At 39.0% G+C, this 15,981-nt stretch overlaps 2 protein-coding genes across 3 annotated transcripts in view; both read right to left on the reverse strand.

Moving 5' to 3' along the window:
* The window catches only part of enah (ENAH actin regulator), an 81,555-nt gene extending 79,673 nt beyond the window's left edge, over nucleotides 1-1,882 (reverse strand). Inside the window, exon 1 of the mRNA XM_058379120.1 lies at nucleotides 1,500-1,882. Coding sequence (XP_058235103.1) covers nucleotides 1,500-1,504 — 5 coding nt within the window. The 5' untranslated portion in view covers nucleotides 1,505-1,882. The remainder of the gene's footprint in view (nucleotides 1-1,499) is intronic.
* Nucleotides 1,883-5,053: 3,171 nt separating this feature from the next.
* On the reverse strand, nucleotides 5,054-10,566 carry ppil6 (peptidylprolyl isomerase (cyclophilin)-like 6). 2 transcript variants are annotated; one of them, XM_058378679.1, is made up of 8 exons: nucleotides 10,429-10,566; nucleotides 10,205-10,300; nucleotides 9,941-10,129; nucleotides 8,029-8,091; nucleotides 7,797-7,944; nucleotides 7,649-7,708; nucleotides 7,118-7,253; nucleotides 5,054-5,586 (listed from the first exon to the last, which is right to left on the reverse strand). In XM_058378679.1, exons 1-8 carry the CDS (start codon nucleotides 10,501-10,503, stop codon nucleotides 5,475-5,477), a joined length of 879 nt encoding a protein of 292 aa, XP_058234662.1. In that variant the 5' UTR covers nucleotides 10,504-10,566; the 3' UTR covers nucleotides 5,054-5,474. The 2 variants fall into 2 exon arrangements, with proteins under 2 accessions (XP_058234662.1, XP_058234663.1); XM_058378680.1 differs by lacking the exon at nucleotides 10,205-10,300 and having other exon boundaries at nucleotides 10,429-10,515.
* Between the last annotated feature and the right edge of the window lie 5,415 nt (nucleotides 10,567-15,981).

A 15,981-nucleotide genomic window follows, 5' to 3' on the forward strand; every position in this document is an offset into this window, starting at 1 on the left:
CTAAGGGCGTCTTATCTACCACAATCTGGTCCATCTTTACAAAAGAATCCTCGATATTAATTTCTGTTGTCAAGGTGTGAAAACACTGATACTCTGAAGAAGTGTAAGGAGGCTGAATTAGATCTGGACGAACAGCAGTTTTAGAAACTCATAATAAGGCATGGCTGATCATCAGATTTCAAGTGCAGGCTATTTTTTTCTAGTTGCTTGGTGAGCAAAAAAAAGCCCTAGATTTTATTGTCTTTGGTGAAAGAGAAGATTTCCTCAGTTATATTGCTAGTTTAAACGTTTGCACTCGTGTTATGTAGGATGAACCTGGAACTACGAGCACATGCGTCTGAGCCACGCCGCCTCCTCGCACCCTCGTCCTAGCCTTGTCTCAGACAGCCAACACACTGCATTGAGGGGTTTTCACTCGGCTAGTGGACTAACTAGGGGTTTATCCCCCTGAGGAACACACTCTGAGGAAAAAAAGACAATCAGTTATCTGTCCTTGGGTCTGAATCATTCCACAGGACCAACATTTAGGAGATTTTCCTATTAAAGGCAAACATTATAAATAACAGGTCTGGTGTTACAAAAGCACCACCGGACCTGCTGCATGCCCTGAAGCCCCAACACACACACACACACACCCACACCTCCAAAGCCCACATCTGTTGGACTGTTAGACAAGCATTATTAAGAGCTTTTCGAAGACAAAGAAATGTCTCGAACTTTTCAACTCTTGAATTTTAGATTAGTCCTCTTGTGTAATGTTAACAGTGTCCTAGTTGTGTGTGTGTGTGTGTGTGTGTGTATACTTTCTCAGCTCATTCACAGAGTCAAGGCCACACCGTTTGGCAACGACGACAAAGCCTCTTCTCAGGCCCTGAATCTTATCTGCACTTCACCTTTCCAACTTCTGTCCTGAAATTCTACTTTAATGTCTTGCACACTGATAGCCTTTTTGTTCCACTGTATAATTAATCTGAAACATTTTTACTTCCATAATCACAAGCAGATTATTACAAACTAATAAGAAATCTATACAACAAATATTTTTAGTGCAACAAAACAGACACAGCGGATGGACAGACGCATTTTTCTGCTCGCAGTGAATGAAACATTGAGGTTAGAAAATAACGCCATGTTTCTGCTGGGTGTAAAAGTGTAGCTCTGTGCTCAGCCGGGGTGTGTGTGTGTGTGTGTGTGTGTGTGTGTGTGTGTGTGTGTGTGTGTGGAGTGAACAGGTTGTGTGAGTGTGAGATATCGGTGTGGTTACTGTAGCAACACGAGAAACACGACTGCACGAGCCGCCTGAGCCGATGGAGCTGTGAACAAACCCTCATGTCCATTCAGAGTTAGATCATCGGTCTGTATTACAGAAAAATAAACCCAAATCACGGTGTCGAAACCATCAGGTCTGAATGTGTCCGAGCTTCATGACTCCATAAACACCTCCAGATCCACAGCACACTTTAGACTGACAGCCGCACTGCTTTTCTTTTTCTCCTTACCTCATAATGCCGGGCTCCTCTGATGATGATCTTCACGCTTCTGTAAATTTATGCAAAGTCGGCGGTTGGTGCGATCGGGAGTTGTGAGAAGTTCACACACACTCACACACACACGGCTGACCACAAAGCAGGAGGTAATCAATGGGACGCTGCAGGAGAGAGCGCGAGCCAAAAAAAACTAATTCAATATAAAAACAAGAACGCAAGTTATAAAAAAATAAAACACACCGATCCTACATGATCTATCAAAACAATCTCCATATACTGAGCGAGAGAACTTGCAAGTAAGGGTTTTTTCCTCTTTAGTGTAATGATCAATGCGCCCAAAAAGCGGCGGCGTGCCGCTGGAGTCCCCTCGCGCGGCTCCGAGACTGACGCAAAGGCTTTTTTCTGCTTTACGTAAAACACGTAAGAGACGCACAGACGCGCTGGCCACGCCCCCATGCAAATTTGGGAATGGAACAAAAAAGGCGACGGACATTACACCAGGAGGACCAGAGGCGGGTCATGATGAGCTGGTGGTGTAATGACGCCACGGTGTGGGCAGCTATTTAATGAGAATGGTTATTATTTAAGAAATTAAATATTCTCTCTCTCTCTCTCTCTCTCTCTCTCACAATAAACATAACACCTTCCTGCTCATCTTCAACCCAATCACATAACACTAAAGTAATGATATCCTGTATATACTAATCCTTTAACAAAATCTTAACATGACAGTGATACAGACAGCTGATTCACACCATTCTAATTCAACAAATAATATCTCAGGTTTTTATCACTGAGACTAAACTGTACCTTTAAGTACACTGTGCATAAGATACTGTATATATTAAAGAAACACGATGTATAAGGTTTTGGGTACCACCTTACTGATGAGGAATGGTACAGTTTAGTACCCTTTTTTTCTGAGCATATAAATTAAATAATAAAATTTCCTTCACATTTGTTTCCCATACAGAGTGGGACGGTGGCCAGGGTCCGACCCTGATCAAATTCAAATTCATATTTTATTGGTCACATACGAAATCATACACAGTACCACATGTAGTGAAATGCTTTTTACGACTGTCCTACATAAAAAAGAAAGAGTAAAAAAGGAAAATTTAAAGTGTGGACATGAAAAATAGGGGATATAGTTAAGAATATATAGGGAAAAGTAGGGAAAATTAAATGGTAGAAGACACAAACGAAAATAACTTGAAAGTCAAGTGTCAGATATGCATATGCAAATATATGTCTATGTATATATATGCATATCTGACACTTGACTTTCAAGTTATTTTCGTTTGTGTCTTCTACCATTTAATTTCCCTACTTTTCCCTATATATTCTTAACTATATCCCCTATATATATATATATATATATATATATATATATATATATATATATGTAGTATATCAATATAGCAGTAAATATTATAAATAATGAAAAATAAAATAAAAACTAATAATAATAAAAATAGTAACAAAAATAGTAATATAATATATAATGTATACAAATATAAAACTGCTTTATAAAAACTAAATAAAAAAAACTAATCTAAAAACAAAAATATAATACACTAATATAATACAGTACAATATAGTATATATATAGTATATGTGAAAAATAAAACAATATATAAATAAATATACATGTGTAGACTCTATAATATATAGAAGATACAGTATATGCATATATGTAGATAAAATGGTCAACTCTGAAATGGTGTAGCAAATGAATACAGTGTGTACAGTGTGCATATGTAAGATAAATATATAAATTTATATGTAGATGTATATGTAAGGCAAATATAAATGTCCAATTGAACAGGGAGTAAAGTGACAGTGCAGTGTACACACAAAGATGTACAGAAAAGATGTACAGTGAGAGTGTATTTGTGTGTACAGAGTAGTGCAGAGTACAAAGTAGTGCAATTATTGCATGTGCAACAATCAGCTGTGGTAAAATGTCATGTCGTGTGGGAGTAAGTCCAGAAAGTCCAGGTTCTAGGTGTTCTGGTTGAGGGCCTGAATGGCCTGCGGGAAGAAGCTCCTCCTCATTCTCTCTGTGTTTGCCTTCAAGGAACGGAAACGTTTCCCTGACCTCAACAGAGAGAAGAGTCCATTGTTGGGATGGCTGAGGTCCTTCATTATCTTCCTGGCCTTGGTCCAGCACCACTTGCTGTATATGGTGTCCAGGTCAGGAAGCTCGGTGCGGATGGTACGCTTGGCTGATCGCACCACCGTCTGGAGAGCTTGCCTGTCCTGATTGGTGCTGTTCCCGAACCAGGCTGTGATACTTCCCGTCAGGATGCTCTCAATGGTGCAGGTGTAGAATGTCTTTAGCGCCTTTGAGGGCAGTTTAAAGTCCTTCAGGCGTCTAAGGTGATAAAGACGCTGCCGGGCCTTCTTCACCAGGGTGTTAACGTGGCAGGACCATGTCAGGTCCTGCGTGATGTAAACATCTAGGTACCAGAAACTGTCCACTCTCTCCACTGGGGTCTCGTCGATAGTGAGGGGCTGGCAATTCCTCTCCTGCTTTGTGCTTTGTCCACTATCAGCTCCTTAGTCTTGCTGACGTTCAGGAGGAGATTGTTGACCTGGCACCATGTCTCCAGGTTTTTAATCTCCTCTAGGTAGGCCGTCTCATTGTTATTGGAGATCAGGCCCACCACCACAGTATCGTCCCCAAACTTCATGATGTTGGTGGAGCTGGAAGTGGCCACACAGTCAAAGGTGTACAGTGAGTACAGCAGGGGGCTCAGAACACAACCCTGGGGGGCTCCAGTGCTGAGGGTGAGTGAGGGTGAGACATGGTTGCCCACCCGTACTGCCTGAGGTCTGTCTTGCAGGAAGTTGGAGATCCATCAACACAGAGATGGGCTGAGGCCCAGGATCTCCAACTTAGTGGTGAGTATGGAGGGAATTATGGTGTTAAACGCTGCACTGTAGTCGACAAACAGCATTTTGACATAATTTCCTTTCCTGCTGTCCAGATGGCTCAGGGCTCGTCTTTCTCGGGTTTTGTGTTCTCCCTGAGTTTCTTCCTGGTTCTCTGGTTTCATCCCACTGTCCAAAAACATGGAGATAGGCAGAATAGGTGTGTTAAGGTGCACATATCTAATTTGTGTGTGTGTGTGTGTAGGGTTCAGATTCACACTGACCCTGACCAAAAATGAAAATGAATACAAATACTAACTTTCTAAATCTAAGAATTAAATTACATTTATGGACATTACTGAAATCCCCAAATTCTCTCTTTATGTTTTATGGAAAAAGTTCAAACTCCTTGACCCCTTTTTGTTTAACTCTCACAGATTGTTCCCATATCTCACAGAAAGGGTCTTAAAATAGTCATATACTTAATTATTGCAAAAATCATTTAAATATAAACTTTTCTATTTTTTTTCTTTACTAATATCATTCTTTACAGTAGTGGTGATAGTAGGAATACTAGCAGTAATGGTAAAAGATAATGGTAAAACTCATACAGTTACAGAGTTCTTCATCCCCCTTTTTTTCTCGTGCCTCAGGAGGTGCATGTGCATACTAATGATATAGCTATACAATGCGACTCTGTTGTCTTTATTAAGAGAGTATGTTTATGTACATATACAATTTACAATCATATTTTTTCCACACAGTATCATGTAGCATGAATAATAGATCACCAGGTAATTTACTGTGCTAGAATATCCAAAATAAAATTATTCATGGGATGAACACACATACTTCCTTTAGTAAGCAAAAGTTTATTCCTGTGCAGATGCCAGATAACAGCTTTATGGCTTAAGTAAGTTCTTTAACTGCATTCCTAACAGTGTAAAGTTATCCTGTCTGACCTAATTTAGAAGAATGACCACTCAGATGAATGACCATAAACTAACTGAAGTAAAATACAAAACCTTCTACAGGGTTATTTTTAATGTGAAGGCTTTGAAGTAAGATCCTGGTATACAGCACAGCTGAATCTTACACCATGACAATTGGTCAAGGATTAAATAGTCCACATGTGACTATCCTGCAGTCCTGTTTGGGCCTTTCGTTATTAGTTTGAACCTCTTCTAGTCTCCTGAGAACCTCTGTGCCTTCAACAAGTTGCCTGTGGGAAAGAGGAAAATGCAGTATAGAGAAAATTACAAAGACTGAAGGTCATTTATATTATTTCTCACACAGGGCCTACACTTCTGTTTAATTCTGATAATAATGGTGATAATGGTGATAGTGTGGCAAAGTTTACACTATTGGTACTTCACTAAGGTTATGTAACTTCTGGTAATTCAGTAAAGGCTGATGTGAGCACTTTAGATGTACATATTGATTTATATGTATATATATATATACCTGTAGATACACTAGATAGCTGAATGTTTGTGAACACCTGACCATAATACTCGCACATGTGCACATGCTTGCTGAGCATCTCATTCCAGATGTAGTTTCCCATCTGCTGTTATGATAACTACGCTCATCTTGAACGACTGTGTGCATGTGACACGTTATAATGCAATGCATGTAATGCAACGTTTAAATGCCACATTTTGTAACATAAGAAAATTAATCAAAGATAAATCATTTCGTGCATAAGTGTGTACACCCTTTTATAACCAATGAACCAATCACATTCAGTCTCATGTTCTAAAGTATTTATCATCCAGCTGTCATGTCATCATCAATGATCTGATTCTGATTAACTTCAAATTAAGGTCAGCAGTTTCTGTAAGATTCAAGCTGGAGGCAATCATGAATAGCTACAAATGCCAGTTGATTGTAGTTCTTAGTTTTTTTCTTGACATCTCTGAACATTAAACAGTCTGAACTTGGACTGAATTTGCTGGGATGTTCACTAATGAAAGATTAGCCGTTGTCTTGAAGGCTCTCTATTTGTAAACGATCCTTCTCACAGTAGAATGGTGAAGATCATAATGTTTGGTGATGCCATTATAACTATATATTCTTGTCCAGATTGAGGAGCAATACGTTGGATCTCTGATGGTGTGGCTGATCTTTGTGGTCATTTATTCTTGGCATGATGTAGACACACACCGGAGTGCTCCAGATCATCAAACTGACAAAAGTCACACTTCTTGATCATTAACTAATCTTCTTCATGTCATTAGTGATACCTGGCTAATAATCACAATCTTAATGACTGCACTCGGAGCCTAATTTCCTAAACTGTGATATGTGAAAAGAAAGAGCTCTACTGTGCTGTAATGTACCAAAGGCATCTTCTACTACCTATTTACAATTCTACATATTGAAATCTAGTGTGTTTTTGTTTTGTGGACCATACAAATGTTATTTAGGCTCTGACATATAAAAAGGCAGAATTGTAAGATGGTGTACTTTGTCCACTTTGACTGTATCATGGAATTCTAGTCTTGTCTCTGCCCCTGTCCCGTCACTGGTGCTTCCCTTAGTGAGTCCAGTTGTTTGGAGTTAATTCTCTTGATTTCCTTATCTATTTATATTCTCCTCTGTTTTTGTCTCAAGTCTTGTCTGAGTTATCATGTGTAATTAATCCCAGTTTCCCTTCTCATGCACATTACATATCTACAATGTACAGATGCAAACAACTGAAAAACAACAAATTGCAAACAATTCCAAGTTATTATGGCTGGAACACCAACCCAAAGGCCACATATTTTTGGTCCATCCACAGCGCTGGCTGTAGTGTGATGTAGAACTGAGAGCTGTTAGTGTGAGGACCTCGGTTAGCCATGCCCAGGATACCTCGCTTGTTGTGAGACACTGAGAAATTCTCATCTGGGAACAGAGCATCAGATGCTGATTATATGATCAGTCTGTTTCCATACAAAAAATCATTACAAATTTCACAGATATTTCTGGAAAATGTTTTTTTTAGCTAATTCTATTTGAATTTTTTTTTAAAGAAGACACATTAATCTACAATAAATAGATAAAACTGAACCCATTCTGCTATTGTACAGAATTATATTCTGTCTTCCAATGCTAAAATGCTTTTCTGTCATATTTATTGATGCTTTTATTTATTTTTGGTGTTAATATTACCTGTATATTATATGTATACTATGAGGGTATACAATGAATATCTTATATGCAACATGAAGCAGAAAGTTATCATAGACACAGTTTTTAAAGATTTGTGGCCAAATGCAGCATGGATTTTAATCCTGTACCTTCAAATGTTGGTCCATAGATGGATTCCCCACCATTACCTCTGCATTGTAGTGTAATATCTGTAATACAGGCAAGAAATATCAAATTCTAACTGATTTTTATTCATTTTCTTTTGCAATGAAGATACAAAGCTCATGAGTAGAGTACCTCCTCCCTGTACCCAGCCATTCGGCACGACTCTGTGGAATAAGGAGTCCTTATAGCAAAGTGTGAGTTGGCTTTGAGAAGTGCCTGCCTCTCCAGTACACAGGGCTTTAAAGTTTTCACATGTCTTTGCACACAGATCTGAAAAGAGCTGAGGAAAACACAAACATCTCAGAAAAAATGGATAAAATTAAGTGTAGACTTCATACAGACTTGATTGTTAAGTAGATCTTACCTCAAACAGCATTCGTCCAACTGCCTCGTCTCCAATCACAACATCCATATATACAAAGATATGCTGTAAAGATAGATGGCAAGCATGACTACTAATGTATTAAATAATCTAGCAAAATATCACACTACTGCCCTCTACTGTTTAACTTTGTTGCTTGCAGCTGGTGTGAATGGCTTATTGGTAATTAAAGATACACTGAATAGGATTTTTTATTAAAAACATAAAAAAAGTCACTCTGACAATCCTGTAATAGTAACTTACTGTCAGTGCTCAGAAATGGCTGAAAAGAACATGATGTGATTAATTTGGTAAGCAGTTAGTGAATAATGATCAGCCTTTTTATTCTTGTTCAGTGGTTTGTTTCTGTTGTTTTAGCTAGATCAGTGATTCTGAAAGTGGGGTCAGTGAAGCATAGCCCTGAGGGTAAGTGTTTTTTATGTTGTTGCACTGGTGAAAATCACAATTTACACAAGTATACACAAATCTAAATTATTATATGTATTATTAAAGTTTTTTTTTTTTTTTAGTTATTAGCATATTTCACTGTACACTTGAATTGAATAACCAGTAAGCCCACTATAAATAATAATACACTGGACCGTTCTGCCTGTTGAATTAAAACATATTTTAAAATGAAATTAAAAACTGGTTTTCGTGGCAGAAACATGTTAATCTTTGAACATTACTCATTCACAGCATTTTAATCCAGTTGCGATGTTAATACTTCAAGTGACTAATAATTTATAATTTGCCACATATACATTACAGCACAGTGAAATTCTTTTCTTCACATTTCCCATCCTTGGAGGTTGGGGTCAGAGCGCAGGGTCAGCCATGATACATGCACCCCTGGAGCAGAGAGGGTTAAGGGCCTTGCTCAAGGGCCCAACAGTGCAACTTGGCAGTGCTGGGGCTTGAACCCCCGATCTTCTGATCAACGACCCAGAGCCTTAACCACTTGAGCCACCACTGCCCTGTCTTAAAAAAACACTGCCCGATTTAAAAAAATAATAATAATATGCTGCTATTCAACAGATAAAAGCTGTTCAGTTATTTGCCTTTTCTAAATGTTCTGACATCATTTCATCCATAGAGTTATCAAAAATGCAACAAAGGCTACTGGGGCCGGAAAATCATGCTGCCCCATGCTCAGGGTAGGAGCACAAGACAGGACAGGACAGGGCAGGATAGGGCAGGATAGGACAGGGCAGGATAGGATAGTACAGGGCAGGATAGGACAGGATAGGACAAGACAGGGCAGGATAGGACAGGATAGGATAGTACAGGGCAGGATAGGACAAGACAGGGCAGGATAGGACAGGATAGGATAGGATAGTACAGGGCAGGATAGGACAAGACAGGGCAGGATAGGACAGGATAGGATAGGATGGTACAGGGCAGGATAGGACAGGATAGGACAAGACAGGACAGGGCAGGATAGGATAGGACAGGACAGGACAGGACAGGGCAGGGCAGGGCAGGATAAGACAGGACATGGCAGGGCAGGGCAGGATAGGATAGGACAGGGCAGGATAGGACAAGACAGGGCAGGACAGGACAGGCTCATAGTTAACAAATAAAAGTCATGTCCAGCAAAAGATTTTGACAGAACACTACTGAATCTACAGAGATATAACAGACAACACAGGTAAAGCTATTTTCATAGTAAAAAAAAACTCTATAGAAGTGTCACAATAAAATTATATCATATAAACCTTGTAGGCTAGATAAACACTAAATAAATAACACTTTATTGTGTGTGTTTATCTTTCACTGACTCACACCAAAGCAGGTTTCTCGGTAATGTAATCTGCACTCAGCCCTGGCACTAGACTGACCTCCTCTGTGTGAGGGTCAGAAAGGCAGACAGATGTTCAGAGTGACCGTGCTGAAGCTCCCTGAGTGTACCTACCCCTGTGCTGAGCAGGTGCTTGGTGTAATACTCCTGCGCGAGAGCCGCGTACAGCGCGTGTGGACGGTAGAAGGTGAATGTCCACTGTTTCTCCGCCCAACTGACCAGCTGCTTCTCATCGCCCAGCAAACTCTCGTTCAGCAAGCACAGGACATTACCGGAGTAGTGCCACATCTCCCCCTTCAGCTCCTGTCACCACAACATCCACGACAAATTCACCCGAAATAAAGTAGCGTTAAATGCAAAACCATGCGCGAGCCTTACCTTTCTTTTATTCCTCATGTAGACATTCCAGTCACTTTCAAGCAACGGGTGAATGATAGGGTCAGCAAATGAGGCTGGGAATTTGTGTTTCAGTCCCTGTATTCAGATTTAACATTCTTTACTAGCCACTCCGTTAAAAAATAAATAAGTTAATAAATTAATTAATAAATAATAATAATAATAATAATAATAACAAACACAGATTTATTTAGTCGAAAAATTACCTCTGCAACACTTTTAGCCGAATGAAAATTTTGCGTTTTTAATAAACCAATAATTTCCAACTGTATTTCAGCCATTTTGATCTGCTGTCCACATGAACCGGCTTAGTAAACAAAACTGTTTCTATAGTAACCTGGCTCACCGGCGTGCTAAGATGACGTAGATTTTCGTTTGCTCAAAAGACACACCGCGCGCGCGCACACACACAGAGAGAGAGAGAGAGAGAGAGAGAGAGCGCAGTCAGAAGTAGTTGTTTAAAGTGAAGTGGTCTGAATTTTACAATGAAAAATGAACAAAACAAAAATGAAGGTTTTAATTTGACTTTTCCCCCTTTTTTCTTTTTCTTATTTCTTCTTCTTCTTTTTTTTCTTTCTTTCTTTTTTTTAACCAAAACTATGTTGTAATATTTAGGTTATAGCTATAGGTATAGTAAGGTATAGTTGCATTGGTGTCTGCCTAGTAACCATGTTATGGAGTTATGAATCCAGTTTAACAAACAACATTGAGTCAACATAATAACATCCAAAACCCCCATGAGCTTGTTTTTTTACAGTTTTGATCAATTCCTATCAAATTCGTATTATAGACAAGTTGAATCGATTCAGTCTGTGGCCTGATACTGACTGCGATGCTCGTATACCATCACATTCCTTGTAATTCACAGTTTCAATTTTATTTATTTAAGTGCGCTAAAGTGGATAATTATCACAAAAGCAGCGTTATAAATTATATGTATGTATATATATATATATATGGATTAAATTAAATATATGGATTAAGATTTGAATCTTAGTCATGAGGAAGAAACTTTAAGAGGAACCAGACTCCAAAGGGAACCCAGACAGTCCAACTGTACAACTATGCTATTGAATCAAACAGAGTGAATGCTGAAAGGATCTTTAGTATGAGCAACAGAGTCTGTTTTTTCATTAACGTTTGTGGATTTAGTTCTATAGTATCCATCTGAATAATGAATGATTCTTTAGCATAAACTTAAGTAATCTTAAGAAAGTATTTCAAAAGTATCCACAGCCATTTTAAAGGAATCTGTGTGGCACCATCAACAACAATCTTACAGCAAACCTTAACAAGCCATGTTAAGCATCAAAGAGTGATTCTCAGATACAGGAGGATCCAAGCAGAAGTAGAGCACAAGGTTGGATCAAGAAGGACTGGACATCAGAAGGATTTCTGGAGAGAGAGAGAGAGAGAGAGAGAGAGAGAGAGAGAGAGAATAGATTATTAGACATGTTTCTGTCCTATAAGAGAAAGTATATTGTGTGCAAAATGCAAGCAGGAATTCTAGCAGTACTAAATGTAGGGCCAGAAGGTAGTACAGGCATGAGGACACACTGGGAAATAAAGTCAACAAACATGACAGCTGATTTTTATTTGAAGATGTCCACAAAACAGGCAATTTTCACACAGCTAAATTCTGACTCACATCTCTACCAGTAAAAATCATTATTGAACAGCCTCTAAAAGGACAAAATCTGCAGCCAAATTACAAGGAAAAAATAAAATGGTTTCACACTGAGGAAAAAATAGATCTATGGTATCCAGGTGATTATCGATATCACACAGAAAAAATGCTGTTTAATTAAAATGAAGTGAGTCCATCACTCTTGGCCAGAAATCTCCCGAACCCTCACACCAGGTAATATACAGCCCATCCTCCTAATCCAGTTTTATTTATTTATTTGTTTGTTTGTTTGTTTATGTTGACCTGCTTTCATTTTTTTCATATTTAATATTTTTTAATATAGTATTTAATATAAATGGGTTTCAGAAAACATTAAAAAAAAATTGTGTGTTTAACTAAAAATACACAAGCTGTTTAAACTTGACAGCAAAATCCATATATACAGTACATGTGCAGTAGCTCATTACAACAATTACAGTTTATGCTAATTAGTCTACTTATGCATAAATTTACATACATTCAGGGGCAGAAGTAGGATATGGATGAAATAAGCCAAAATTATGGGATTTGTATCCAAATGAAAAGGCTCTCCAGAGTTACTACATCAGAAAGCTTACTTCTAGCTGCATTAGCATTCTAGCACTAGTGTTTCTTTATGTAAGTGTTTCTGTCTTGATCTTTATTATCATTATGACTTTGCTAACCTTTTCATGACACTAAACATTACCTTAGTTTACATAAAGAAGTCACCATCTACAATCTGATAAGGGTCAGTCAATATGACCTGAGCAACAGTAAGGACAAGGAACTCAAAACGGACACAGAGCTCTGAGAGAGCCATTAGGCCTCTAACTAACATTTCATTAATAACACCTAATTACTTGGTTTTAAAGATTACTCTCTTAATTAGTAGAGTGTACTTATTCTTTCTCACCTGGTTTCCATTCATTAGTTTACTTTTTGGGGGAAAAAGGCATGTTGAAATCTGTTCTAAGATAATTTGTTTTGAACAGTGAATTTCTGGACCTTATAAACAAGAATGTGAGCAAGAAGACTTAAACTGTATGGTTCAAGCACCTTACCCTGATGTGTATCATGGTCTTGTTGATATGGAGTGTGTTTACACCAGAGCAACAGTGAAAGTGTGTAGTTTGGATGCCTACTGTTACTTTACACTGTGCAATGCAAGAGGTCTGTCACACTTATGACATGTCATACTGTACAAGTATAATCCCAATAAGAATTCTATAACAGACTTGCAGTTTGTTAATCAGATTATATGATGAAGATCCTAAATGAAATGTTCTGGCATGTTTGGAGAAAGCCTGGAAAGTATGAGATGAGTTTCATATGTAGAGATATGTTGTCATAACACAAAAATAAACCTGATGAACAGAGCGTTTCAATGCTATATTAGCTAGCTACACACCATGAAGTTGTAATATAATATATTTCTTTCCATGCTGCATCCCTTCCTGTATGTTGTTGTATGTCAGACCACAGGGGCTGAGACAGATGTATTTTCAGTTTAAGCAGTTTAATAATCAAGGCTGTTCCAAAACATGAGATAAGAATATAAAAACAAAAAAAAGTTTCTAAAAACAAGAGAGAAAAAGCAAAGTTCAGGTAAGGTACCCTGAGCATTACCTCACACTGATTGAATGTCCACTGGCTGTTTATTTCCTGTGTGAGAGTCATGACAAACAGCAGTGTGTGATTAAACATGCAGGCTTGGGTTTGATGGAAGTCCTTGGTGGCCAACCAGACTCTGTCTCTAGTTGGATGAGGGTTGTATAAAGAGCTCTGTGTATATTTGCTCCATGGCAGAAACCAGGACCAATCCTCTTGGATGTTGCCATAAAGTGTTACTAAGACGCGATCAATCTCCTGGATTGGTCTGTGAGATTTGAGAGGTGAATTGAGTGCCTCAGTAACTGACAACGTCCTTTGGAATCCCAGAACAACTGAATAAATGATTCAAGTTCAGTGATGGCAAAGGCAGTGGGTTGAGGCAGAGGAATGAGGTGGAGTGAAGTTGAACACCAGAGGAGTGGTGTGACACTGAGATTCTGGAAGTTCAGTAATGAAGTCTACAGCAACATGTGAGCAGGAGATGAGGAAACTGTACAGTGTATATCTGTGAGCATGTTGGGCCACCACTTTCTGCAGGTGGTCATTTGGCTGGATCCCTTGGTGGCCAGTGGTTATGTTGTATGCCCACTTAATGAGTCATGATTGCAGAGTAGTTGAAAGAGACATGAAAGAGGAACCTGATGTAAAAAGGTGCAAGTGATTTCTATTCGTGTCTATTTCACGCAAAACGGATGAGTGGCCCCCTCCGGCAAGTGGCACCACTCTCCAAGGGCTGGTTTTACTGCCAACAGCTCTCTTCTCCTAGAGTCACTATTTTGTTCAATAGGAGTTAGGATTTTTGAAGAAATAGTCTAAGCTAGGCTTTTCTTTTTTGTTGTGACAAGACAGCACCCTCTTGTGTGTCTACTCTGGTGTAACTGCTTTATGACTGTCATTATATGCACTGTGCAGGTCTACCTTCATGAATATCTGAGCTAAACAAAGTTGTTCAAGTGTGGATGGAACCGGGGCTAAGGGATATTTATATTTCATGGAGATTTGGTTGAGCCTGTGATAGTCAAAATGGGAAGTGGGTAGATTCAGTGGCAAGGAGGTGTGGTTCTGCGGAGTAATGGCACAGTCATAAAGCAGTGTGGAGGTAAACAAACTTCATGAAGGTGTTTGAGTGGAATGTCAGTGGGTCACAGGGTGATTAGAGCTTTCCACAGAAGTAGAAGCCACACAGATCTGGGGTGACAGAAGGCAGTAAAGGTGATAATGCACAGACCACAGGGTGATATACTTGTGCAACCAGCAGATTTTAGAGTTCTTGAGTTGTATCCATGGGAAGCCCAAGATAACGTGATGATTAGTTGCGATACCATAAATAAGATCTGCTCATGATGGACAGTGTAATTATTGTAACAGGAGGGACTGTGTGCAGATGGGACTGGGTGCTTCCGCAGATGGGACTTCCATCTATAGCTTGAATGCTTGAATGCCGTGGTTGCATAGGAATGTTCAAGCGGCTTCAAGTCCACGAGGACTGACATAACTGTGATGAGATATTAGAGACTTTTTTCTTTGCTGCCACAATTCAACACACTGCCTATCTTTTAAGAGGAAAGTATGCATTAAACAACCCAGTTATTTGGGACAGAACATGCCATTTGTATTGGCCTCTGGTTTAAAACATCCATATCTATTTAAGCAAGGTTTGTAGTGATGTTGCTGCAATTCTTGTGACTGTGGAGCAGTGAGTAAGGGAAAGCTTAAATGCCTTGTTAGTGGCCTGTTTCCTCAGGCTTTTTGACAGTAGATGCTTTATGTCCCAGGCCACTCTCATGTCTGTGTCACCTTCTGGTTCTCCCTTTTAGTTATGCTTGACAGTCTGGACACAATGTACTCAAATATTAAGTGATAACAAGCATACCTAATATTCTCTCTCTCTCTCTCTCTCTCTCTCTCTCTCTCTCTTGAGACACTCTGAGGCCACATGCTACTGCTACTAATACGTCTACTGACCTATGAAACACTGAATGTTCTCATGACAGACTTCCTGAAAAATAGATTACTGAAACTGACCTTCTGAGAATTTCTACATTTTTTTTCTTTAACCCAGGACACAAACACGGTCATAATGGTTGAACCTGAGTGATGACAGCTAGATCGGTTTAGCCTGTTTTCTGCTCTTTGACCTTGGCTCTGGACTGTCACTGATTAACTCGGCCTGCTCTCAGACTTTGAGCTACTGTATGCTGTGAGAAATGAGTCCAGCCCCTGAGCACTGCCTTCAAGGTACTCCAGCAGTCTTTAAAACTCACACTGTTTTCAGCACACCAACTAGATTTCCACTGTGAGGCTTTAATGACAGATTTGAGGGTTTGCTATCTCCAACTAATCTCTGTGCAGCCCTCACTTTTTGCTCTAGCAACAAAAAATACACAATCCTAGTGATCTCTGATTCCCTTACAAACAATACTGATGACAAATAATGTATGTCTGATATACGTAATAATCAATATAATCAACATATTGTTAGCATAAATCAGGTTTTTAT

This window comes from Hemibagrus wyckioides, linkage group LG25, assembly GCF_019097595.1.
Source record: "Hemibagrus wyckioides isolate EC202008001 linkage group LG25, SWU_Hwy_1.0, whole genome shotgun sequence".
NCBI lineage: Eukaryota > Metazoa > Chordata > Actinopteri > Siluriformes > Bagridae > Hemibagrus > Hemibagrus wyckioides.

What these genes read in the sequence shown, in the direction of transcription:
- ppil6 (XM_058378679.1), bottom strand. Translation starts at nt 10,503, where the DNA reads ATGGCTGAAATACAGTTGGAAATTATTGGTTTATTAAAAACGCAAAAT. An exon ending in TTGGACGAATGCTGTTTGAG is followed by an intron (nt 7,945 to 8,028) that starts GTAAGATCTACT and finishes TGTTTTCCTCAG; the next exon opens with CTCTTTTCAGATCTGTGTGC. An exon ending in CTATGGACCAACATTTGAAG is followed by an intron (nt 7,254 to 7,648) that starts GTACAGGATTAA and finishes CTCTGTTCCCAG; the next exon opens with ATGAGAATTTCTCAGTGTCT.